Raw genomic sequence first — 26,710 nt, forward strand, 5'->3', positions numbered from 1 at the left:
CTCGAAGCAGAGTGAGAGCTGTGGAACAAGAAAGATAAAATGTACCGGGCCCAAAATACACTCTCTACAGCGGCAGAAGATGAGGAGTTTATTAAGCTGTGTGGTACAGGTGGAGTGTTTACGTCATCCATCCACACAAACAGCTGCCATTACGAACAGGCGGCCGGGGACTTTGTGTGTGCTGTAGTTATGGTAAGTGCTGCTGGCCTTGCATGGCAAGGGTGGTGACCGTAGGGAAAGCCTCGGCCTGGCTAATCCCCTCGTCCTCCGCGTGTGAGTGCTGGTAATGACGAGCTTCCATCTCCGCTCGGGCTAATTGGCCCGCCCGTGAGCGGGTTGGGTCTGTCGTGCGCTGGGCCCTGATGGAGAGATAAGTGCCCACTCTGTGCTCTGTGCTGTAATAGGCAAGGTGGAGAGGGAGAGAGAGAGGGAGAGAAGGAGGGAGGAAGAGAGAGAGGGAGAGAAGGAGAGGGAGAGAAGGAGAGGGAGGAAGAGAGAGAGGGAGAGAAGGAGAGGGAGGAAGAGAGAGGAAGAGAGAGGAGAGAGGGAGAGAGAGGGAGAAGGAGAGAGAGAGAGAGAGCGAGAGAGAGAGATGGCAACATGGTCACTCTGGCACAGAGTGGCAAATGCAAAATGCTATAAAACAGGCTCTCCGTGTGTCACTCTGACATTGCGCGGGAAACATCTCGGTGCGGCGGCTTTGTCCCTCGAGGCGTGACGCATAATCCAATGCATGTGTGTGACGGCCAGCGTGTAAAGATAAGCATGCCATGCACATGGTGAATTCCGAAGGACAGAGCGTTCCCTGTAAAATTGTCCGTCGAAACTGCAATTCACTGATTCACGTGGCAAGTTTTTGGAAAGACAGAATGTTGTTAGAATGGACTAGAAAAGGAATATCCCATAGAATATTAGAATATTAAAATCAAAATATATAAACCTTCTTTCTTTACATTTGTTGGATAAATGGCATAAGAAGTGTAAAAGGAAGAGCACAGGTGTTTGGGGCAGCTGATTTCCATAATCTTTACATCAGTATTGTTAGAACAGCTGGGAGCATGTATCTGTAGGTCAGATCATGGAGTTCTGTCTTCTTGTCTCCTCCATATCAAGATGGCAGATCATCTCAGTCTCTGTCTCCTCCCCCTTAGGATGATTGGCAGATCATCTCAGTCTCTGTCTCCTCCCCCTCAGGATGATTGGCAGGTCACCTCACTCTCTGTCTCCTCCCCCTCAGGATGATTGGCAGGTCACCTCACTCTCTGTCTCCTCCCCCTCAGGATGATTGGCAGGTCACCTCACTCTCTGTCTCCTCCCCCTCAGGATGATTGGCGGGTCACCTCACTCTCTGTCTCCTCCCCCTCAGGATGATTGGCGGGTCACCTCACTCTCTGTCTCCTCCCCCTCAGGATGATTGGCAGGTCACCTCACTCTCTGTCTCCTCCCCCTCAGGATGATTGGCAGGTCACCTCACTCTCTGTCTCCTCCCCCTCAGGATGATTGGCAGGTCACCTCACTCTCTGTCTCCTCCCCCTCAGGATGATTGGCGGGTCACCTCACTCTCTGTCTCCTCCCCCTCAGGATGATTGGCGGGTCACCTCACTCTCTGTCTCCTCCCCCTCAGGATGATTGGCAGGTCACCTCACTCTCTGTCTCCTCCCCCTCAGGATGATTGGCGGGTCACCTCACTCTCTGTCTCCTCCCCCTCAGGATGATTGGCAGGTCACCTTAGTCTCTGTCTCCTCCCCCTCAGGATGATTGGCAGGTCACCTTAGTCTCTGTCTCCTCCCCCTCAGGATGATTGGCAGGTCACCTCACTCTCTGTCTCCTCCCCCTCAGGATGATTGGCAGGTCACCTCACTCTCTGTCTCCTCCCCCTCAGGATGATTGGCGGGTCACCTCACTCTCTGTCTCCTCCCCCTGCAGCTCGTGGCCTCCAGCTCAGAGGGCAGGAGCAGTCCCAGTGCGGTCCTGGTGTGCAACACGAGTCCAGACAAGCCGGGAACGCCCACGGAACCCCGCGTCAAGGGCGCCGTCACACCTCACAGCTTCTGTGTCACATGGGGTACGTACCGTACTGCGGCGCCTCCCTAATGAACACAAGGCCCCACCCGCCTATATAATTATTTAATCATTAACCATCGGGACTGCAGAAAAGGTCATTGGAGTTAACCTGCCCACCACGAGATCCTTTCAATACCAGAGCCAGAAGATGGGCAGGCAAAATCATCGCTGACCCCTCGCATCCTGGCCTCCACGTATTCGAACTCCTTCCCTCCGGCAGGCGCTTCAGATCATTACCCATGAAAACAAGCCAACACCAGAATAGGTTCTTCCCGCAGGCCGTCACACTCCTGCACGACTGTTGTTGTTTGTTGTACCACTGCTGTTGGATGGTATTCGCTGTTGTCACCTTGACATCGTGTGAACACGCCACGAGAGACGCTGGAAACGGAGACAAATTCCTTGTATGTGTGAAAGCGTAATTGACCAATAAAGTCTGATTCTGATTCTGATTCTGATTCTTACTGTTTATATCTGCTTAGTAGTTTCCCCTAGCAGGGAGATTTGACACAGTGCTGCTCCACTCTACCATGTTTATAAGAATGTTGCATACCTGGCTAAAAATGGTGGATAACCTTCAGGGGGAAATGTCTTTGTTGTACTCTCTGTCCTTCCCATTGTGGGATGCAGTGGGAGAGGTGTACCGGTAAGTCTCTTACGCAGCAGAGAGCCTCTCGCTGTCGAGGATGAGGTTTTTAACACCCACCCCGCCTTTTCCTTTCAGATCCGCCACAAGACAACGGGGGCTCTGAGAATCTGACATACCTCTTGGAAATTTCGGAAGGGAGCTCTGATGGTAACTCTCGTCCTCTCTCACTCCTGACTGCAGCTCAAAGCACCTCTGTTTATTTCAGCACTGTAGGCAAAACTGTGTTTTTAAATGTGTCACCGTTGCTGTTGGCATCCACCTCAGCCGCTGGGACTGGCTCTATGTCAGGTGTCTCACGATAGGCTTCAGATCTGCACAGGCCAATGGATAATCACACAACAAAACCCTTCCTCTGGGTATCGCCCAAATTTCAGCTCCATAGCCCCTCTCCGACATCACACACAACCCTCAGGACCGTAGGCATACTCGTTTTTTCTGTGGATATTTTATCTGTTTTGGTGATTGATGGGGGCGTGTCCTCCTTCTCAGCAAACCAATGGGAGGTGGCGTACAGCGGGGCGGCCACGGAGCATGTGTGCGACCGCCTGAACCCCGGCACTTCGTACCGACTGAGAATCTGCTGCATCAGCACGGGCGGCCACAGTCAGGTAAGGTGAGGTGCATGATGGGAAGCAGCCCGTGGCGTCACGGCAGGGGAGTGTCACATATCAGGGGACAGGGGAGGGTGTGGAATAGAACACAGCATTCACAGAGCATATATCACATGTCATGTATCAGTGACATATTCCTGAGTTTTATTTTCACGGTCAGTCAGGCATGGTCCTGGAGGGCCACAGTGCCTGCAGGGCTACTCTACCCTGGTTCTGGAGGGCCGCAGTGTCTGCTGGCTTCCTCTCTAGCCAGGCTAAAATGCCTGACTCATTGTCTTGTGCGTAACTTCCCTCTCTAGTTGTGAGGGTGCTGGGGTTAGATCCTGGATTTGATCTGCTTTGTTTTAAGTCATCAGTCATCAGTCATCTAAAGGCTTTGATGTTTATTTTTGAAATACATCTCATTCTTAGATATGCCAGCCAAATGTTAATGGATCTGTTGAGGATCTGTGACAGAGGCAGATTCAGTTGCTATTTTTTTCTTAAACATCAAGCAGAAGGTCTTATTTGTGCTTGTACAGCATGTACATTTAGGGACACAACTGTCAATTCCTGGATCCCTTCATGAAAGCAAAAATGGTGTTCATATTCAGTTGGTCTAATTCAGGAAACTTCTAGAATCACCGGTACAAAAAAGTTGAATGAGAGGCAGGTAAGGCTGGCAGAGGTGTCCTCCAAATGTAGTCTGGTGCTTAAAACTGTGGATTGTTTGAGTGCTGTGATTGGTTGCTGGTTGCGTTGTTATGGGAACTGTCTCCGCCTCCTATTGTCCCTGCAGTGCTCGGAGATTGTGCAGGTCCGCACCCTCAGCGTGGCCCCCGGCCCCTGCCAGCCCCCGAGGATTGTGGGTAAAGCCAAACACAAGGAGGTGCACTTAGAGTGGGGTGAGTCTACCCCCCCCTTTCCCAGCCTCTATCCCCTGTGTGTGTGGTGTGTGTGTGTGTGTGTGTACGTGTGTAGTGTGTGTGTGCCTGTGTGTGCGCATGTGTGTGGTGTGTGCCTGTGTGTGTGTGTGTGTGTGTGTGTGTACATATACGCATCTCTGTGTGTTGATGTCTGAATGTGTATCTTTGTATCTGTGCGTGTGTGTGTGTGCGCGTGTACATGTTTGAAGTGAAATACATCTTTCCGTCATGATAACCCTGTTATTGTGAATGTTGTATATTGGGGCGGTGCTGTAGATGGACAGCCAGGGCCTGACCCCGTCCTCAGAGTGCTCTGCATTATCAAACGTTCATCCCATTGTAATTCGTGGGTGAAAGCAGCTGCACGTCCCTCCCGCAGACTCCGCCCCGGCATGACTGCAGTCGTGAGTTAGTGTTGCGTCAGGCCGTTTGTGGGAACGACGCTGGAATGGAATTGCAGCTCGGGGGATGAGTAACCTGGGTCTCTGCTCGCCCCTCTGGGAGAGATGGCAGCGATGCTTCTGAGTTACCTGCGGGTTTCCACGGTAGCAGGACCTCAGGGCCTCTCTGCATTGGTGGTTTAAACTGGCCATATAACACAACATTGATGCCTCCAGGCCTCATTCACAAGGTTTCTAAAAATGTCTGAGTGGCACAGGACACTGCACTGTAAAGGTTTCTCACCGTCAGAAAAGGAAGAAGGAGTGTTTTTGGGGAGAAGCTGAGGTGAAGTCCTGTGACCCCCTTGGTCTTCGAACAAAACCGATCACCAGCTTGCGATGGATTTGATGGATGTTTCATGAAAGAAATACAATTGCTTTATTTATACATTTATTTATTCGTTCATTCATTCTGGTATGGAGAGTTTCTACTTAATTCATTGAAGCTCATCTCTAAAGTAGCAGCGTTAAGAGTGTGAGAATTGAGAAATGTCCCGTTTTACTCAAAGGGAGCTGAGCTCTGTAGTCATGGCGTTGACCTGCTCCGTGAGCGTGTGTGAAAGCTCTGTCTCTCTCCTCTGTGCGGGCACACAGCAGGTGAGGGTGACAGCGGGCGAGGGTTCACTTGTGCAGGGAGGATAAATGGACTGAGTCCAGAAACAGCAGCGGTTTGTGGCCCCGGTCACTGAGGGAAACCCTAAGCACCCAGAGCTGTGCTGTGAGGCTCTGTGTGTTCTGTTGTGGCTGCGTTTTGTCCTGCGCTTTGTGTTGTGGTCTGGTTGTGTGTTGTGTTGAGGTTGTGTGTTGTGGATTATGTGCCCTTTTGTACCTTAGATTGTTCTTTCTCTCTCTCCCTCTCTCTCTCTCTCTCTCTCTCTCTCTCTCTCTCTCTCTCTCTCTCTCTCTCTCTCTCTCCCCCTCCCCCAGACTGCCCCTCCTCAGAGGGGGTGTGTGAGGTGACAGAGTACAGCCTGGAGATGAGCCAGGTGGACGCGGAGCCGGCTCAGGTGTACCGGGGTCCCCACCTGGAGTGCACTGTGGGCAGCCTGCTCCCTGGCGCCACCTACAGCTTCCGCGTGGCTGCTGCCAGCGACGCTGGGGTGAGTGGCGTGGCACCGAATACGTCCCCTTTGCTGCTATTGGTCAGGGCTGTGGGATTATGAGGTCAGGAAGATTCTCACTTTACCTTGCTGAAGTGCCACAGGGTCAACCAGTCAGGACCCACGGAGTTTAGGGGCTGCGCTATCAGCATTGTGTGTCTGGAGGAAGGGGAGTGTGGGATTGGCTGCTTAGTTTTGCGGTCATCGTGTTGCTCTTCGTTTCATTGAGAGGTCTGCAGTGGCATATCTCTCATTTCCGTACCTGTCCATTTCACTGTGCGTTTGCCGTTTCCAGTCCTTGGTTTTACTACTTTTCATGGATTTTCTTCTCTTGATTTCAGCCTGCTGCTATGGCTGCTGCCAAGCTCAGCGATGCGCACACAAACACACACACACACACACACACACACACACACACACACACATACTCTCTCTCTCTTTTTCCCACACAGCGCTGAGACCCAGAGGGACAGAGCGTGCTGCAGTAACTACTCTTTTCTTGGAGTTCTGAGACAGCGTGACATTTTCGTGGTCCCGCTCTGCCCCCGGTATCTCACCCTGCACAGGCAGGCGGCGGAGAGCAGCCAATTAATTAAGTTTCCAATCAGGCCGCGGAAGCCCCGGCGGCGTTCCCCGCGCCGTGCGGCAGCCGTCAGTAATGCCAGTCACGCCGCGCTGGGCGCTGGGTGGGCAGGACGTGCCCGTGCAGGTCCTCTCTGGGCCTCTCCGGTCGGGCGTCGGCTGCGTGCGCCGCAGACTGGGAAAGTCACGGCACAAACGGCAGAGAGAGCAGGACCGGGCTGTAACCGCACGATGAGAGGCTGCCTGCTGCCTCCAACCGGCAGCCCTCAGCACCAGCTCGGGTGCTGACCGGATCGGGTCATTTAAATGGATGTTTTCAGAATAACATTAATTCTGTTTGCCTCACCGTCCACTTTGTGTGAGAGAGCAGAATTTCTGTACAGAGGGCTCCTGACGTCTGCCTCAGAGGTTACAGCACACAGCTCTTTTATTGGGCACTAACTTCAGCTGCTCATCGCATAAGACAAACAAAAATAAAAAGGAAATTATTGAGGGAATTAAATTTTTTTTGTCCAGCCAGCATTTACACGGCTGTAGTTATGGTGGTGGTGTGTTTTTCCTCTTGTGAAGTGTAGATTTAAAGTGCATATATTGCCACCCCTCAGACAGGGGTACAGCAGTCTGTCTTCAGGAAGTGTAGCTCAGTGTCCTCTCTCTGTCCTAAGGCCCCCGCAAGGCCACGCCCTCTCTGCCCAGAAGTCACGCCCCCTCTGCCCAAAATACCACGCCCTCTCTGCCCCACAAAACTACCCCACAAAAATCAGCGACTTGCTATTTCTGAACCACACAAAGGGCTCTATAAAGAACAAAAGAAGTCTGACATGAACCCGCCTGTTTTTCACCCCCTGCAGTACGGCCCTTATTCAGAAGCCACGGAGGTGACGACCGCAGCCGGTCCTCCCGGCCAGTGTGGGGCGCCAGTCCTGTGCGTGACGTCACACTCCTGCGTTCTGGTCAGCTGGGAGGTAGGTGTCAGTGAGGTGGGTTTTCTCATACAGCTCAGACCGGATCCATGGTGCTGTTCCTGATGCTTTTTCGCTGTTCCCTAACTGTGTGAAGAGAGTTACCATCGACCCTGTGGTTTCCGTAGAGCTCCTCGTCCCTCCTGCTTGGAGCTGTAACCCTCCTGTGTCCTCACAAGGAAGGGGCGGAATGAGGCCGTGATCATGGATGAGACGTGACAGACAATAGCAGGACTGTTACTTGGTTGTGGTGTCTTTCTGAAGCCTCACATCTCCATGTGATTAATCTCTCAGTTAATAGCATTATATTTATTTCTATGAAGATTTTGTTATTGCAATATATACGTACAGTGCCCTTCATATTTGTTTGTACCATGACTAAAGATGAACATAAACAAAATATAATAATATAATGTAATAATATAAATAAAAACAAATATATGTACTGGATCAATATTTATTCTTAAAAATATTATAATGTAGTCTTTTCATTGCAGAGAGCATATTCATATTCTTAACATAATCTTAACAAAGTATGGATTTAATTGTGGGAAAAAATAAGGGCTGTGTGACTTTTTTGTGAGACATTTTCTACAACCTAAATATTAACAATAAAGCACATCCATTTGCTAGCCAGACATTGATCTAATATTTCATGCATTTTCAGTGTGAGTTTTTTTACTATCAAGCTGTATATCTGCTGTAAGTGTAAGTTTATAGCTGCTAGCATTGTAGCTATCTCATTTGAAGTTTTTCACTGTCCCTGTTTTGCTTACCATCTTGTTAAAACAAACAGATTGGTAGTTAGGTAGCTACCAGCATTTCAGAGCTGCTGCGGCCAATTAACCTAGATTTGTAGTCTAGTCTGATAGAACAGTGCATCATTGTAGATAATGAAACACAGCTGTTTTCAGAAAACCTTTATAATGAATAACTGAATACAAAAAGTTTTATATTACTGCTGTAAAACTTTGACTTTCTCAGCAGATGAGCTCATTCCGGTTGACTCACTATGCCCCTCCAGTGAATCACTCATACGTTCAGTGTCTGATTCATAGATCCTGACTGCGGCTGAAGGAGTAGAGGTGAACACGGAAGATTCAAACCCACGATTCAAACCCATGAATCAGGCACACTGCTGCCTCTAATATGTACAATTGAATCAGAAGTTAATTTTGTGGGTGTGAGCTCATGTTAATGGCAGACTGAGTCTCATCCGCGGCGACTGACGCCTCTTGTCTTCTGGGCAGTCTGTGCTGGATCGGCGCCTCTCCCGCACGCTTCTCAGTGGTTCTGACACGCTGTCCTCTCTCCTGTGCCAGAGCCCGGAGAACTCTGGGGTGGACATATCAGAGTACCGCCTGGAGTGGAGCCGGGACGAGGACTCCCTGGAGCTCGTCTACTGTGGTACCGAAACTCAGTACGAGATAACCGACCTGGCCCCAGCAACACACTACTGCTGTAGGCTACAGGTAATCACCTTGCTGCTGCTGTAGGCTACAGGTAATCTCTTTACTGCTGCTGTAGGCTACAGGTAATCATTTTAGCACTGCTGTAGGCTACAGGTAATCACCTTACTACTGCTGTAGGCTACAGGTAATCACCTTGCTGCTGCTGTAGGCTACAGGTAATCCACAGACACAGTCTATTTAGACTACAGACTACAGCGCACTCTACTGCACTAAACTAGAGATCAGCACAGACAATATGCAAGATCAATTATGGATTTAGCATGCCTTATTTTTACCTGTTTATCCAGCCGCTTACCTGTGGGAGTAATTAAGGTGAAGCACCTCCACCTGTTACAGCTGCAGGGCCCCTCCTGCCATTTTACAGCCTGCAGTCAAATCAGTCATGGATTAAGGGATTAGCTCAAATCCTCCAGCGGTTTGTGAATCAATGGCTTTGCCCATCGTTAAGAACATCCATTTGCTTAAAAACTGCCTGGGTTTCTGGGTTTAGAAATGAGAAAAAGGAAAAAAAAAACTCTCAATGTGTGTGTCGCTTTTACGCCTCTTAAAAGGTGCTATGATGTGTGTGTCAGTCACATTAAGCCACTCCCCCAGGACTGAATCAGCCAGTGGGAACATTCAAAGTGCCAGGGTGCCCGTGGTGTGAGCGTAGCCTGGGCTGTGAGAGGGGGTTTCAGACCGGCTGGAGGTCTGCATCTGCTTCTCTGTGGTCCTGTGTTTTTCTTCACATGCATTCTTCACCTGCCAGAGCTTCTTCTCTCACACTGGGAGCGAGTGTGCAAAGTTAGACGCTTCTAAATAGACCAATCGGAGCTGGAGGAAGGCGGGGATCACGGGCTGACACTTCTGTGTTTGATTGATCAATCAGCTCCCTTTGGAACCATTTGCATAATCATGTTTTGGTTCCAAAAGTCAGGGAACATAGACACTGCTGTTGGTGGAACACCGATACTACTGTAGGTGTAGACACAGTATATCCTGATTTGACACACAAACATCGACACATACACATGCACACACAGACACACACACAAATGGATGCGCACATAGATGCACGTAGACATGTACACTCATACTGACATGCATGCACATATAAGCACACACACAAACACATACATGTGAGACCTGTTAGCCACTACACACAAGCCCACACTGTACTGTCAGCTCATTGAAAGGCAGGTGCTTGAACAGAAATGTGTGAAGTAGGATCTTATGCAGGGATGTGAACGTGTGTCCTAGTGTTAGTGTCCTAGGGCCTGGTTCTGCTCGTTTATCTAAACCCCTGTCAGATCTGACGGGTCACGGTTACACTGATTGGTCTGAGCTCAGTCACTCTGGCTCAGATTAAAAAGATGCTTTGCCTTGATTTTCTCTTCTGAGGCTCTGCTTTGCTGTGTCAAACAGAACAAAGAAGTGTAGATGAAATCTTTAGAAACTCCGGTGAACTGAACCCAGCCCTCTCTTCCCAGAGAGCTGCGGTCTGTCTCTGCTTTCTTTCTTCTGACTCTTCAGATGACAGTTTAGAAAATGTCTCTTCCCAGTGAAAACATTTTAATGAAAGTGATTTTTTGCAGACACGTTTTATGTAAAAGTTTGAAGTGGGTCTTGCTTTGTGTAATGAAAGGTTTCTGGACCTTAAAAAGCGATCCCACGCTTATTTTTGAAATGTTCTCTGGGTAATTATTCCAGGTGATGACGCAGGCCGCAGTGGCTTCAGTTGCTGAAAAAAGGGCACGGTCACAGTGAGAAGGGTAACATCTGAGTGTCAGCAGGGGTGGTGTTTTGCTCCACGAGACTTTCAAAGCCCACTATTCACACAGAGCCTCATTTATGATTCCACATTCACACTGTTTAGACTGCCAGACTGCGAGGGAGTGCATTGTTGATTTTGGAAACGTCGCTCGTGGCCGGTGTCCGATACTGAGGATTGTTTTCAGCTGGCTGGGAAACAGTCAGTAAAGCTGATGCAGGGGGTAGTAAGGGAAAGGGGTGTGATCAGTCCTTACCGGCAAGCGACCTCATGCTCTCCTGTCGGCTTCTTTCTCAAGGCGGCCAATCAGGCGGGGGCAGGACCCTACAGTGACCTGGTGACCTGCCGAACCCCGCCCGCCTGTCCCGGGCCTGTCCCTGCCCTCTGTCTGCAGGAGCACGACCCCGCCGACGCCTGGCTCCTCTCCCCCTCCACCTGTCTGGCCCTGCAGTGGGAGGAGCCCTGCGATCAGGGCTCGGAAGTCACCTCCTACACCATCGCGCTCGGGGACAGCCTGATCACCGTGGGGCGGCAGACCTGCCATGTGATCGAGGGGCTGCAGCCGGACAGCGAGTACAGGTAGGGCGCAGATGAAGATCCGAATCCACCTGTCAATGCATCTGTCCGTCATCCCAATCATCTGTCTGTCTGTCAATGCATCTGTCCGTCATCCCAATCATCTGTCTGTCTGTCAATGCATCTGTCCGTCATCCCAATCATCTGTCTGTCTGTCAATGCATCTGTCCGTCATCCCAATCATCTGTCTGTCTGTCAGTGCATCTGTCCGTCATCCCAATCATCTGTCTGTCTATGAGCACTTCTATCCAACAACCTATCTATCTATCTATCTATCTGTCTATCTGTGAATCACTAATATATATTCATTCATATACATTCATATACACATATACATTCAGTCATTTAGCAGACGCTCTCTGACCTAAGGCACTTATCCAGAGCGATATACAAAGGTGCAAACAGAGGGGTTAGGCTAAGAGCAGACGATACCGAAATCATCAGCATCACAGCCGATAGATACATCTATCTGTCAGTACATCTGTCTGTGTCTGTCAGTACATTAACGCATCCATCTGCATTTATCTGTCCGTCTGTCCGTCTGCGCATACATTCATGCCATCAGCGGGCCATTGCTGTTTGCACAGTAGAATGGCAGTTGTATTTCCTCCTGGTTCCATGTGTTTCTCTCCCAGTGTGCCTCTGAATGCTCTTAAAAGCATCACCGTTTGCCTGAGCCAGCTGCCACGGTGACCGTTTCTAAAGCAAATCTCCCTCCTGACCCTGTCAGAAGGCGTCCCTTAACGCGAGCGGTCGCTCCTCAGTGCGGGATTGGACGGACAGACAGTGGCAGCCTCGCGACCTTGAGCCGGTCGCTGCCGTTCTCTGGCTGTAATGCGTTTGCCTTTATGATCAGGCCTCCCTGCGAAAGCCCTAATCACCCTCATAAAAGAGCCCCGCTGGTTTACTGCCCCCCCCCCAGCTGCGCAGGCAGTTACCCACAATGCACCACCGCCACCCCGCTCGACCCCGCCTTTTGTCATCGCCCGCCCGCTGAGTGCATTGTGGATGAACTCGCTGCGGATCCCGTCCCCCGGGAGCTGTTGGGCTTGTCATTTCGAGCGCTCCTTGTAACTGGTGTCTATAATGGACACCTTAAAACACAAACAAGCGTTCAATTCTGACAGGATTCTTTGTGCTGTGTTATTGTGAAATGGCAGGATGGCCTCCCTCTACCAAACCCCCCACCCCCCGTGCCTCCCCAGCTTACGGCAGTGTAATCTGGAGCTGAGGTAATGGCCATCTCCGACAACGCCGGAGATGTGCAGCAACAATGTCCCAGGGCAGGAAAGGGCTATTATTCTCGGGCTTCACTCCGGTGCGCAGATGAGTTATTGAGTTATTGGATTTTTGACTGCAAGCCTTCTTCAAAGTGCCATCTGTGAAAGGAACAAAATAATGATGGAGATAATTAGATAGTGATGCGGTCTGCAATATTTCTGTCTGTCAGAAGAATCAAATGCTTTTGGACTTGGATTATTGCTGTAGACTCAGCCAGTGGGGCAATGACTCAGTGCTTCTCTCACTTCTGTAAAGCCGAGTAAAGGGGTATAATATCTAGACCGTTTGTGAGTTTAAAATGTGTCTGTAGACCTCTGCCAGCAACAGGTCAATATAGCAGTTATTCCCCATGAAGCATGATTCTTCAAAAGAAGACATCTGTTTTTTAAAATAATATTTAAAGTTAACTGTATTAGTATTACAGGTGTAACACGTTATTTGTTGGCCAGTAACACTTGCACACAAAGTCCCCCATCCCTGCCTTCCTCTTCACATGATTTTGAAGAGTCAGGTTGACATCACTAGAGCTTCTGGGAATCGAGAAGTTTATGTTGGTACGCCTCAGTGCATCCTTATGTTTTTGGTTCTCTAGTTTACACAAGAACACATCTGGGAATTGTCCGTGCATACCTGCTCTTGTGTGCTTGAGTTGAGCCGTGTTTAAAACGGCTGTGATCTGCGTACCTTAGTTCACGCAAGCTCTCTCCCCGCTGTGGACGTGTGCGGCTTAGAACACAGACCCACTTCAAGTGGGCGTTAAAATTTGGCTTGTTTTGTTTGTCCAAGCAGACACGTTTCCAGGCTTTTGTTTTGTCAAAGAAAAGCTGTACCGTTCAGTTCAAAGCTCAGCGCATCAGTGAACGGCGCTCTCAGCCGATTCTCCTCAGGAAGATGGAAACAAAAAAAATACCCAGCGTTTTTCTTGCCAAACGGACCTGCGGTCTCCGAGCAACAGGCGGAGATCCGGCTAACACCCTTAACTGCCAGCTAATGCCTGTTAGGTAGTGGGCGGAGGGGAGTTGTGGGGATGGGGGGGGGGTGTGCGGATTGGGGGGGTGATTGATGAAAGTTAATGAGAGCCCCCTTCACGGCCCCGCGCTCACACGCCCCCGCTGCGATAGGTAAACAGCCCTGAGCACCGCGGCGGTGGAACGGCGCCGGCGCGACCGTGCGGGAAGCCCCCCGGGGAGGTGGGCCTCAGCCCTCGGCACCGCGCCCGTTCGGTCCTGTGCCGGGGCCAGCGCTGGCGCTGTGTGCTCCGGCGATGTTACGCAACATCGATCGGGTTGTTTTTGTCGTTTGTCCCCCCCCCCCCCCCCCCGCATAAAATTAAGCAGCATAGTTTGTTGTCACGTTGACTGAACCGCAGGTTGAACGTGATCATGCAGCCTGGCAGTTCAATCATCATCTTCCTCTCTTCCTCCCCGCCCTCCCCTTGGAAACGGAAAGCTCTGCAGACCTCCGCCGTGTCTACCCATCCGGTCTTTGTGGGAAATGTACGGTTCCTACAAATGATCCCCAGCAGAGAAACACCAGGATACATGCACCCACTCCTGTCTTACTCCGGAGCACCGGTGATCCGTTTCTGGGGGGTTCCAACCGAAAACGCGTTCCTCTCATCTGGGGAAAGAGGGAGAGCAGTGGGGAGCAAGGCCCTGAGAGTGAGGGGGCAGGCGGTGGGGGGGTAAACGCCCGCTTGCGTTGCTGTTAAAGATCAGGAGCCCCCATCTGGGACCGGCGTGACTCATCCCTGACTTTAATCAATGATTCCTTTCCCAAATCAGCCTAATGAGTCCAATCAGAGTTTGCCGTATCGCTGGGGCCTGCCGTATGGGCATTATCGCTGATTTTCCTAGCGAGCATTGCGTTGGGTCGCTCAGTATGCCACAGCACGCCCACCGAGGCCCTGGACCACAGGGAAACAATAAACATATCAGCAGCAGAGGGATCGATAAAGAGAGAATTGCCTTTTATTTTTTAATATGTTTTTTAATGTCTTACATCTTAGACTTTCCCCCCGCAACAGGGAGAGGAGGGCGGGGGTTAGATTTAATTTTCTGATACTCTCCTGCAGAGGATGTTTCTGCCAGGCCGCGTCTGCTTGCAGTCTGATTGGTTGACTGGAACAATTTTTTCCCAATTTTTTCCAATTTTTTTTTCTGCCAAAAAATATTTTAAAAACCAACAACTGAAGGAACCAGCCTTAAGCACAGAGCACACAGCCAGACTGCTGATGAAGTGAGCCACACCTGATTTATAATGGGCCTCAACAGGGCAGAGGAGGGCTGGTCCAGACCCAGTCACAAATACAATAACGCAATTATAACAGTTAACCTCTTAGAAGTGACACTGACTGAATGAGATTCATGAGTATATTGATAATATTTTAATCATTCGAATAAATATTTAATAGTACAAGAATATTAACACATGTTATTTTTTTTAGGGAACGGGTGCAGGTTCCTCCCCCACACTGACTCATCCTCCGGGCGTGTACCCTTCCCAAAAACAAGGCAAATGAGCCAGCAGAGCCTTTGCCCTTGATGGAGGGTGGAGTTTATGAGGGAGAGAGATGGCCTGTAGCCTCCTCGCCTCACACCATTGCCTCCTTATGGGCTTATTAGCAGACTCCGCTCTCCAGGGTGACTGTGATAGCTCCCATTTTACAGACACTGCATATGTGCAGCTGGGTACCTCACTGAGGGAGCGTCACATCAGGTGTCTAGCCCCGGCGTGTACCGATGACAGGCCCGAGGACGCCTCTGTCTGGAAAGGGGGAAGTGCCGATTCACTTCCACACTCTGCGCTTGTGTTCGGTTAGGAAGTGTCTGATTGGATACTGTACTGGGAAATTTAACCAGTGATTGGACCACAGCTTTAAGATGTCGTCCTGTCACAGGTAAGCAGAGGCTGAACCATTACGATGTGATATCCCAAACGGGCTGCTTCTCTCCAGCCTGAGAAGTAAGTGGGCTATATTATATATATTTAAAAGCTGATTCCCAGTGCCGAGACCTCACCTCCATCTGGCTTCCACCGACCCTTGCGTTTCCTGTTGTCCAGCTGTGCTGGTCCGCGTTGGGCCTCCATTAAAGGCCAAATGAAAAGATGGACACACAAATGCCCAGAGTCATGGTTCCCTTGGGAGCCAGCTGCACTCAGCTGTGCATCTTTTAATTTCTCAGTATAAACACATCAGATTCACTACTCGGTAAAAACACTTTGGATTCGTTACTCAGTATAAACACATTGGATTCATTACTCAGTATAAGCACATCGGATTCATTACTCAGTATAAACACATTGGATTTATTACTCAGTATAAGCTCATTGGATTCATTACTCAGTATAAGCACATCGGACTCATTACTCGGTATAAACACATTGGATTCATTACTTAGTATGAGCTCATTGGATTCATTGCTTAGTATCAGCACAAAGGATTCATTACCTGGTATGAATACATCCATTGTATCCAAGAACATGAGATTGAGTATGTCACAGAGTCACTTGTGCTGCAGTGGGATTCTTTTCAGGCCTGTCATTCATTTCTTCTAGGGTAACAGTCCTTATACCTATTTAATTTAAAAATAAAAAAAAAGTTTAAAGTGGAAAATCCAGTCAAAAATCCAATGGGTTTTCCAGGCTTGGATTTGGTCATATATTAATATTTATAAACGTGTCATTTAATGGTACCACTGGTTGTTGTATTGTACTCTATTGCAGAGGTGTTGAGCTCTGATGGCTCTTGTGTATGCATGCGAGGCATTGTTAATTTAAATATACTGTCAGTTTAGAGTTGTTCCAATTGGTATACTAGCTGTTCAACTTTAATTTTTTTCTCAGAATGCACTGCATTAAAGGATTACTTGAGTGTAATGGAAAATGCAGCCGTGAGCTGAGAGTTATCATTTTTTGAATTGTGAAAGGTAAACTGGAGTTATATATTGGAGTTATTATTTAGCCTCCAATCCTGGGCATGACACAGCTGCCAAGCCCCTGAGCCAGGTGCTTAAATTCAAATTCAAATTTATATTCAAATTGTGCTTTATTGGCATGACTTTACAGTGAAGAGTACTGCCAAAACAGGCTGCAAACTCTGTCTTTCTCTCTCTCTCTCTCTCCCTTTCTTTCTCTGCTCCCCCCTACCATCTGCTGCTGTGTGTTTTCTGAATAGTGCAGAATTATTTTTTGAATCAGACAGAAGCATGGCTTATGTGCAGTATGCCGTATGTATGTATGTACTACACTAGTGTCTGACTATTAATGACTACGAGACTGATAATGGTGCCAGCTATTAATGCTTCTGTTCTGGTAAATGCATGCAGCATCTTTCTTTCCCTCATTCCCTCCCTCTGTCTCTCGTTCCCTCCCTTCTCTCCCCCCCCCCCCCCCCGACTCTCTCTGTTTGTAAACAGCGACTTTGATAACGCTGGATTTGCTCGAGGTCCTTATCACCTTGACACACGGCGTCGGAGGCAGCGAGCTGAATAATGATCACATGACAGGAATGAGGGGGGGAAAAAAAAACAAAATGGGGAAAAAAAAAACAGGAGCCAGAAGGATGCAGTCAAAACAGTGCTGGGTGAACAAGGTGTTCACAAACAGGGCAGCGCGTCATAGAGGACGTTCCATACGGCGAACAGGGTGAATCCCATCCACGGTGTCTGCCCCACAAACGAGCCGGAGCTATCAAGGCAGGCCTGGCGCTGTGGGGGTACTTAGGGGTGCATTGCACACTCAGACGGACCTTGGTGCACCCCCAGTTGTCTCCTTATATTGTGATGTCTGTGTAGTATTTATTGCATTATTTTTTTTTTAAGATATGACTTTTTGTGCCCTCCTGTGGATTGCAGTTCCACCTCTCTGTGCTCTCTCCTGGCACCGAGCCTGTACCAGGGCTGAAACTTCATTCAGCAGCATTTCTCTGCAGCTCTTCATGGGCTCACAAACTCAGGGAAAGGGAGTGAAAGCGTGGCCAGGTGTGGTGTATGTAATCAGGGAAAGTGAGTGAAAGCGTGGCCAGGTGTGGTGTATGTAATCAGGGAAAGGGAGTGAACGCGTGGCCAGGTGTGGTGTATGTAATCAGGGAAAGGGAGTGAAAGCGTGGCCAGGTGTGGTGTATGTAATCAGGGAAAGGGAGTGAAAGCGTGGCCAGGTGTGGTGTATGTAATCAGGGAAAGGGAGTGAAAGCGTGGCCAGGTGTGGTGTATGTAATCAGGGAAAGGGAGTGAAAGCGTGGCCAGGTGTGGTGTATGTAATCAGGGAAAGGGAGAGAAAGCGTGGCCAGGTGTGGTGTATGTAATCAGGGAAAGGGAGTGAAAGCGTGGCCAGGTGTGGTGTATGTAATCAGGGAAAGGGAGTGAAAGCGTGGCCAGGTGTGGTGTATGTAATCAGGGAAAGGGAGAGAAAGCGTGGCCAGGTGTGGTGTATGTAATCAGGGAAAGGGAGTGAAAGCGTGGCCAGGTGTGGTGTATGTAATCAGGGAAAGGGAGTGAAAGCGTGGCCAGGTGTGGCGTATGTAATCAGGGAAAGGGAGTGAAAGCGTGGCCAGGTGTGGCGTATGTAATCAGGGAAAGGGAGTGAAAGCGTGGCCAGGTGTGGTGTCTGTAATCAGGGAAAGGGAGTGAACGCGTGGCCAGGTGTGGCGTATGTAATCAGGGAAAGGGAGTGAAAGCGTGGCCAGGTGTGGTGTATGTAATCAGGGAAAGGGAGTGAAAGCGTGGCCAGGTGTGGTGTATGTAATCAGGGAAAGGGAGTGAAAGCGTGGCCAGGTGTGGCGTATGTAATCAGGGAAAGGGAGTGAAAGCGTGGCCAGGTGTGGTGTCTGTAATCAGGGAAAGGGAGTGAACGCGTGGCCAGGTGTGGCGTATGTAATCAGGGAAAGGGAGTGAAAGCGTGGCCAGGTGTGGCGTATGTAATCAGGGAAAGGGAGTGAAAGCGTGGCCAGGTGTGGTGTATGTAATCAGGGAAAGGGAGTGAAAGCGTGGCCAGGTGTGGTGTATGTAATCAGGGAAAGGGAGAGAAAGCGTGGCCAGGTGTGGTGTATGTAATCAGGGAAAGGGAGTGAAAGCGTGGCCAGGTGTGGTGTATGTAATCAGGGAAAGGGAGTGAAAGCGTGGCCAGGTGTGGTGTATGTAATCAGGGAAAGGGAGAGAAAGCGTGGCCAGGTGTGGTGTATGTAATCAGGGAAAGGGAGTGAAAGCGTGGCCAGGTGTGGTGTATGTAATCAGGGAAAGGGAGTGAAAGCGTGGCCAGGTGTGGCGTATGTAATCAGGGAAAGGGAGTGAAAGCGTGGCCAGGTGTGGCGTATGTAATCAGGGAAAGGGAGTGAAAGCGTGGCCAGGTGTGGCGTCTGTAATCAGGGAAAGGGAGTGAACGCGTGGCCAGGTGTGGTGTATGTAATCAGGGAAAGGGAGTGAAAGCGTGGCCAGGTGTGGTGTATGTAATCAGTGCAGTGCTGCCTTTCCTTCAGTGTGAACGGATAACTCAGAAATCACAGGGTGGACGCCCAGCACAGTATGTATCTCTGAGTGTCTCTGAAATAAGCAATTTAAAATTTTAGATTAAGGACAAAGAATAAATCATTCCATTGTTTAACTTAAAGTTATTAGACCTAAAGGAGGTTCCATCCTTAAATGGACAGTGACACTGGTAATATTGAAGTGACATTACAAACAACACTATTGTCTTTTAGTAGACGCTCATATCCAGAGAGAATTACATAGGTTACAATGTTTACATGTTATCCATTTATACAGCTGGATATTTACTGAGGCAATTGTGGGTTAGGTACCTTGCCTAAGGGTACAGCAGCAGTGCCCCAGCAGGGAATCGAACCCACAACCTTTTGGTTGCGATCCCTGCTCCTTACCACTGTGCTGCACTGCTGTCCTGTCACCTGTTCTTCACCTCCGTCACCTGTTCTTCACCTCCGTCGCCTGTACTTCACCTTCATCTCTTGAGGAGCCCTGGCAGCTTTAGTGAGGTCTGAAAGGTGTGCGCAGCGCAGATACTGCAGCCTGTTGCTGAATCTGAAGGCGCTGTTGTTTCAGGTGACACTCTCTCTGCAGCGCTGTTCTGTTAGACTACCGCATGTGCTCGTGGGTGCACTTCAAGGCTCCGTTTTTAACCATCAGACTGCCGCGCTGACTGAAATAGGCAGCCTGCTTTCTCTCCTCTCTTATCATGCACAGGGAGATAATTGGCATGTAAACAGGCTGTTATCTCAGAGTGAATTAAATGCCATCTTGTGTTGAAATCCACCTACAGGGTAATTACTGCCGTACAGATTTCTTTCAGATAAAGAGCTGCTTGCTGCTAAGTCTGGTGTCCCTTGTGGTGTTTTTGTGTCGTTTGACATTTTGCGCAACGTATGGTACGTGCAACAGAAGCTGTTTATCTCCTGTGTCCTGCAGCCTGCGGATCCAAGCCGTGAACCGGATCGGCGCTGGGCCCTTCTCTCCGGCGCTGCAGGTTCGGACCCGGCCGCTGCCCCCGGCGCCCCCCCAGCTCGACTGTGCGTCCTCCGGACCCCAGAGCCTGAAACTCAGGTGGGGCGAGAACAGCGGCTCTAAGGTGCTGCTCAGCGAAGACATGGCGTACACTCTGCAGATGGAGGACAGGAACCAGAGGTGAGGGCAGGAGAGCTCACTGCACCCTGATACACTACACCACAGGGATCCTATACTCCAAACCAATATACTACACGGTGTGGGTATTATACCCCACACCACTATACTACACAGCAAGGGTATTTCACTCCCCAGCATTACTATACAGTAGGATTACTATACTCCACACCACTATACTACACAGCTTGGGTTACTACATTCCACACCACTATACTACACAGCTTGGGTTACTACATTCCACACCACTATACTACACAGCTTGGGTTACTTCATTCCACACCACTATACTACACAGCTTGGGTTACCATAGTCAACACCACGCTACTACACAGCACAATTACTATAATCCACACCACAAGACTGCATAAAGTGGATACTGTACACTTAACCTCTATGTGGCATAGATATTATTTTTCACATTGTTACTACACAATAGGATTGCCATACTAAACACCACTATACTACATAGCAGGGTTACTACACTCCACACTACAATACAACGCGGCAAGGATATTACACTCCACACCAATGCTATACAGTAGGGTTACCATGCTCAACATCACACTACTACACAGCAGGGTTACCATACTCAACACCACACTACTATACAGCAGGGTTACAGTACTCCACACCAGTATACTATACTGCAATATTACTACATTCTACACCACAAAACTACACAGGAGGGTTACCACACTCCCCACCATGATACTGCACTGCAGAATTACGGCATTCCACATCACTACGCTACACAACAGGATTATCATACTTCACAGTACTGTACTACATAACAGGTTTACTGTACTCCACACCACCGTGTTGCACATCAGAATGATCATACTCCACACCACTATACTGTGCAGTGTTTCTATACTCCACACCACTATACTACACAGTGAGGCTACTATACTCAACACCGCTGTATTGCACACTAGGTTTACTATACTTCACATGCAACCCTGTTACATTGCTCTGTGATAACACTGTATTTTAAAGGCTGGCTCTGTCCTTTGCTTGGACAAAGCTGCAGCTTTGTGAAGTGATCGCTGCCAGTGTGCCAGCATTCTTATGCAGGGAATAGTTCACTGTTTACAGGTCTGCTTCATGTAAATGGCCATCCTTAATGGCAGAGTTCTTGGTAAAACTCTTTAGTTTGTACTTATTTACCTTCCTCTGCAGCTTGGAGGCAGAGTGTCCTTTTTATGCTAGCAGGGTGTTTTAAAAAAAAAAGGGTTCTGTCTGCCGCTCCATTAGGGCCTGATGACTGTGTGCTGCCCGTCTGCGCGGTCTGAAATGGAACGGGAGGGAAAAAGGTCGTCACAACCTGCATCTTAACGAGCTGGAAAAAGAGGGCGGCACTCATACATCGACTGCGGCTCCGTGGCTAAGTGGACGCTTGCCGGTCCGCTGTCGGGTCCCGAGCCCCCGGTTCCACCGGCGCTGGCCGCTTAATTGATGAATGCTCAGCAACCCCCCTGACCTCAAACCCTGCACGACTCACTCCCCCCCACCCCCCAGACCAGGGCGGCTGGCAGGGCCCAGCAGCAGGGCAGTGGCCAATGCCATCGCCATCAAGGTCCTGAGTGCAGTTCTGATGGGCCTCGAACCCACAACCACATGGTGTTAGTATCAGGACAGACAGATGGATAACAAAGCCCTTGGAACCGGTTCTGCTTTGTACATTTCCAGGGTAGATCGGCCTTAAGGTGGATGAACTGTTTGCTTTGATGCTTACACCCAGGTGTGGATATTAAATATGATAAGGAAGTGCGTTAGACCACATATTTCTCCGGTAACCATGATCACACCCTCCATTCCCCAGAACAGTGTTTTTCAGGGTCATATTTTGAAGATTGTGCAGACCCCTGGAAGCTCAGGACCATAGCCTTCAGTGTTTAGTGTAAAACCCACAGGGTTTGCTTTTGTATAAATCACACCATCCCGCTGCTTTTGAATCAGCAGATTCACTCACCCACTGTTGTGGTAGTGGCTCTACCTTACCTTGCAGTGCCACAGACTGCTAAACAGATTCAGCATTAAAACCAGATCGTGGAAGTACTGCAGCAGAACAGTTCGGTTACCAGTTGCAGTGGAAGAGCAGATATGGAGTATCTGTCCCTTCTCCCCCTGGCTGACCTCCAGCTACAAACCCCCCCCCAGGTCCCCAGACACGCTAAAGATGGATGACAGGCATGTCGTGTATGCCCATTAGCCTGTGTTAATGCATATCATCGGTAAATTTACTGTCTGGCTGTAAGCGGGAAAAAGTTTTTTTTTTTTTTTTTTTGGCCGCCACTCTCATAATGGAGTGCAGCTTCCATCATCTGTGCTATTAAAAGCTGTTCTACTTAATGAATTAATTCAATGATTTATTTATGACTTTCATTCCCACCCTGTAGCCGCAAAAACAGCCTGGAGTTTCAGAAATGGAGGGAAGGAATATAGGAATGACAGGATATCAGCTGCAAGAAGAGGGAGAGGGGACAGACAAATGTGCTTAGAGAGGGAGAGACGGAGAGAAGGACAGGCAGAGAGAGACAGAGAGGGACGGAGAGAGAGAAAGACAGAGAAAGACATTTTGAGACAGTCTATTTAAGACACTTTGAGAGAAAGACAGAGAAGAACAGGCCAAGAGAGACAGACAGACAGACAGACATACATAGATTCTGGGAGAAGGATAAACCAACAGAGACAGATGAGAGACAAAGAAGACAAGGCGGAGAAAGAGAGAAGGATACAGAGTGAGATAGAGGAGAAAATGAGAGAGACAGGCAGATGCAGACAGATTGAGAGAAAGACAGAAGGATGCTGAGAGAGGGACAGACAGGCACACAGGGAGAGCCTGTGACAGACAGATTAAGAGGTTTTTACAGTGGCACATCGCAGAAATGTGACAGAGCGGTAAATCAGCTGCCATCTGCTGCTGATGGGCTGTAACATCTCTTCCTACCCCTCAGATGGGCATTAGCAGTACACCTCATCTCACGGGAGGGCCACCATGCAGCTCCAATTTAGCCGGCATTTAGCCAGCATTTAGCCGGCATTTAGCCCAGCACAAGCTGTGAAACAGCAAATGGCCTGTGAAGTGAACACCCAGGGAAACCCGGGTCTCTCACCCAAACATCGCAACGTTGGTTAAGTCACATGGGGTGTCAGGCACCGAGGCTGGCGACCGAGCTGGGTATCGGCACACTGCCTATTAGCCTTTCCCCTTACAGCCGGTGCGGTGCTGTACCGGTTAACCGATAAAGCATCGGCGGTAATTTCCACCCGTGTGCAGGTGCATGGCCTCGTTTTAATTGAATGATGGTGCAATGAGAGGCTTTCTAATCCACGTTAATGGCATAATTGGGCCTAAATTGCATCACATCGGGTACGAGATGCTTCCCCCAGGTCGACTGAATGTATTTTTTGAGATTGCAGCTTCCTTTTTGATTGCTCTCACACAATTAGTTGTTATAAGTGAAATTTCTCACTTTCAAATTCTTTCAAAAAAAAAAAAAAAAAAAAAAAAGTCTGAAAGGACAGGGGTCAGCCAAAGTCCAACTTAAACCGGCTGCTGCAATAACATGTTAAAAAATATTGTGCCAATGTTTGGCCAGCAGAACCCTGGCTGTGAGTGTTTTCACTGCACGCACCTGCTGGCTGTGTGAGTGCGAGTACTGGAGGATTGTTTGGCTCTTGCCCCCGGTGTTTCTCTCAGTCCTGCTTATTGGTGTTGTTTCATGAGAGAATCAGATCTCATGCTGGTGTTCCCTGATCTAATACTTTTAAATGAAACCTGCTGAACCCTAGATAGCTGCGCTGCTCTCATTTCTTGGTGTCTTTTTTTCTCTGCCATTTATGCAACCTATTGTATGCTAGGCTCGTCTCACAGTGACGAAATCCACACTCGCTCAGGAATGCTTGAGCGAAAGGATTGCTGTTCTCTGATACACTTGCATGCAGCTGACAGCTATTTATTCCCCACAGCACACTACCGCAGAGCTGGTGCTTATTGGAGAATAGGCGCTGGCTGAAAGTAATGAGACCCATGATAATATTACATTGCGTTATTGGCATTTAGCAGACACTCATATCCAGACGGACTTACATAGGTTGCAGTTTTTTTTTTTTTTTTAACAATGTTATCCACTTTGCAATCTTATCCACTAATACAGCTGGATATTTACTGAGGCAATTGTGGGTTACGTACCTTGACCAAGGGTACAGCAGCAGTGCCCAAGCGGGAAATCCAACCGGCAACCTTTCGGTTACGAGTCGTGTTCCTTACCCGCTACTACTATAGACTATATATATAGACTACTATATATATATATATAGACTACTATATATATATAGACTACTCTATATATACACTCTGTAATATACCTCTGGCCAGCTTCCCACCCCTATCCCCATGAAATAACGCCAGTTTGTCCTGCCACTGTGCACTTCCCGCCATTGTTGGCAAATGATGTGGCTAGAATCGAACCCGGGCCATTGGACTCAGCTTGCACTAAAGACAAGCACCTTAACCACTGAGCTACCTGGGAGCCACTGCTCTGCTTCTCTCCTCTTCTGATCAGATTCAGCCAGGCTTTTCCCTCCCTCAACATGACCTCAGACTCGAGCCTGATTTGATCACAGTTTACCTTTTACTTTGACTGACAGATACATGCCTAGGTTTCTTTTTCCAATACAGACACAATCCTTTTTACTGTTTGCAGTGGTTACTGAGTCCACAGAACTGTGTTTATGAAGAAAAGACTAACTCTTGCATGTGAGTTGAAAATTTAGGACAAATGCTGATTGAATCCAGAATCCAGGTCTCCTCTCCTCATGAACACCATGGCAACGTTGCACTCCTCGGACGACCCATTATGGCAATTTTCTGCCTTCCTGCTCCATTTCGCTCTGGCCTTTTAAAGTGGGAATTGAGAGATCATCCCATTCAAACAACTGCAGTCTGCTCATATGCTAGCGATTACATGTTACAGTCGGCTTAATTCAGAATGTGTTTTCCTTCGTTTTTTAAAATTTGTCACAAAAATCTGTTTGAAATGGGGTAGGTAGATTGAGCTGGTCTGTGTTGCTGTTATATGCTGGCCCATGAGAGCGGGACCAAAGAAAAAGCGTGTGTCTGTTAGTTTTTTTTGAAGTTCAACCTTTTTGCCTGGGGCTTTGCAGCTCTTCTTGCCACCAGCATGGTTGCACGTCTTAAAATCATAGTTCCAAGGGGCATATGTTAGTGGAAGCCATAATCTTCCCACAAAGGCCTCTGATACATGGTCCTTCACCCCTACAGCGCAATACTGCTTATTCACCAAAGAGGGCAACATAGAGCCCACAGATGGGCAGCACACTCTGGTGAGATCCTCATTGGAGGGAAGCTGCAGGCATTGTGACATCATTAGATTGAGTCTGAGCCGTTATCATTAGCCAGGAGTAATCAGGCTTTCACAGTGGGTGGGGATAGCCAGCCTCATGCTGCAGGGTTAGGGTGGGCTTCACTTGGCCTCGGTCAGCATGGCGTGGCTAATTTCCAAGTACAGTCATTGCTTATTATTAGTAGCAGATACATTCAGGAAACTAAAGCAAATAAAAAACCAGTGTTTTAGTAGCATTAATGCACACATGAATGCCTTTTTCTCTACCCTCCTCTAGTAGTGATAGAGTAATGCATTAAGTGAATGCTGAACAAAAGTAGTGTATAGGCAAATGTGAGGGTGTGGCCTGGGATGTGTGGGGCTATGCAGTGCTGATGTCACACTCTTAGCATCCTTCTGTGACCATACTGAGGTCTGCAATTAGGAGGCGCTGCCACACTCCAACGCTCTCAAATCCCCAAATTGTGCAGAGGTCTACAGGGGTTACTGTGGTAACACGTTGCTCTGCTTTGCCTCTGTGACGCTGTTCCAGGTTCGTGACGATCTACCGAGGGCCAAGCCACACCTACAAGGTACAGCGGCTGGCAGAATCCAGCAGCTACAGCTTCAGAATACAGGCGGTGGGCCAGGCAGGAGAGGGGCCCTTCTCCAGCGTCTACACCTTCAACACCACCAAGTCTGTGCCGCCCGCCCTCAAAGGTACGCTCTCACCCATAGCAACACACACACTGTGACAGTCAACTATGTACGCTGTCACCGATAGCAATCCCCGCACTGTGACATTCAACTCCGTATGCTGTCACCCATAGCAACCCCCACACTGTGACAGTCAACTCTGTAAGCTGTCACCCATAGCAACACACACACTATGACAGTCAACTCTGTAAGCTGTCACCCCTAGAAACCCCGACGCTGTGACAGTCAACTCTGTACGCTGTCACCCCTAGCAACCCCCACGTTATGACAGTCAACTCCATGCGCTGTCACCCATAGAAACCCCCACACTGTGGCAGTCCACTGTGGATTGTCCCCATGTTTCACTGCATAGATTACTGATAGTAAGGCCATTATAGTCACCTCCATAATCTCTCACTGTAATCTCTCAGAGCGAGTTCTGACTGTCAAAATGTCAAGAATTAGTTATTGACTTAGGAATGATCTGTTTTCCTTTACCTAGATATTATGTTATAATTACTTTTTATTTAAATAAGAAAAATTAGATGATTAAAAGGGTTTTGTCTGCAGGTTTTATATGTAGCTGTACCCCCAAAGTATACCCAGTGTTATGAGTGGTATGTACTTGATTGATGTGCAT

At 48.8% G+C, this 26,710-nt stretch overlaps 1 protein-coding gene across 2 annotated transcripts in view; it reads left to right on the plus strand.

The window, feature by feature from the left end:
* The window catches only part of LOC118773507 (fibronectin type III domain-containing protein 3B-like), a 130,874-nt gene that overhangs the window by 90,347 nt on the left and 13,817 nt on the right, over positions 1–26,710 (plus strand). For both annotated transcript variants that reach the window (XM_036522465.1, XM_036522467.1), the window contains 10 exons: positions 1,927–2,065; positions 2,789–2,860; positions 3,203–3,321; positions 4,103–4,208; positions 5,597–5,769; positions 7,203–7,316; positions 8,636–8,785; positions 10,834–11,114; positions 19,811–20,026; positions 25,928–26,094. In XM_036522465.1, coding sequence (XP_036378358.1) covers positions 1,927–2,065; positions 2,789–2,860; positions 3,203–3,321; positions 4,103–4,208; positions 5,597–5,769; positions 7,203–7,316; positions 8,636–8,785; positions 10,834–11,114; positions 19,811–20,026; positions 25,928–26,094 — 1,537 coding nt within the window. The remainder of the gene's footprint in view (positions 1–1,926; positions 2,066–2,788; positions 2,861–3,202; positions 3,322–4,102; positions 4,209–5,596; positions 5,770–7,202; positions 7,317–8,635; positions 8,786–10,833; positions 11,115–19,810; positions 20,027–25,927; positions 26,095–26,710) is intronic.

The sequence above is a fragment of the Megalops cyprinoides genome, chromosome 2, assembly GCF_013368585.1.
Source record: "Megalops cyprinoides isolate fMegCyp1 chromosome 2, fMegCyp1.pri, whole genome shotgun sequence".
Classification (NCBI taxonomy): Eukaryota; Metazoa; Chordata; class Actinopteri; order Elopiformes; family Megalopidae; genus Megalops; species Megalops cyprinoides.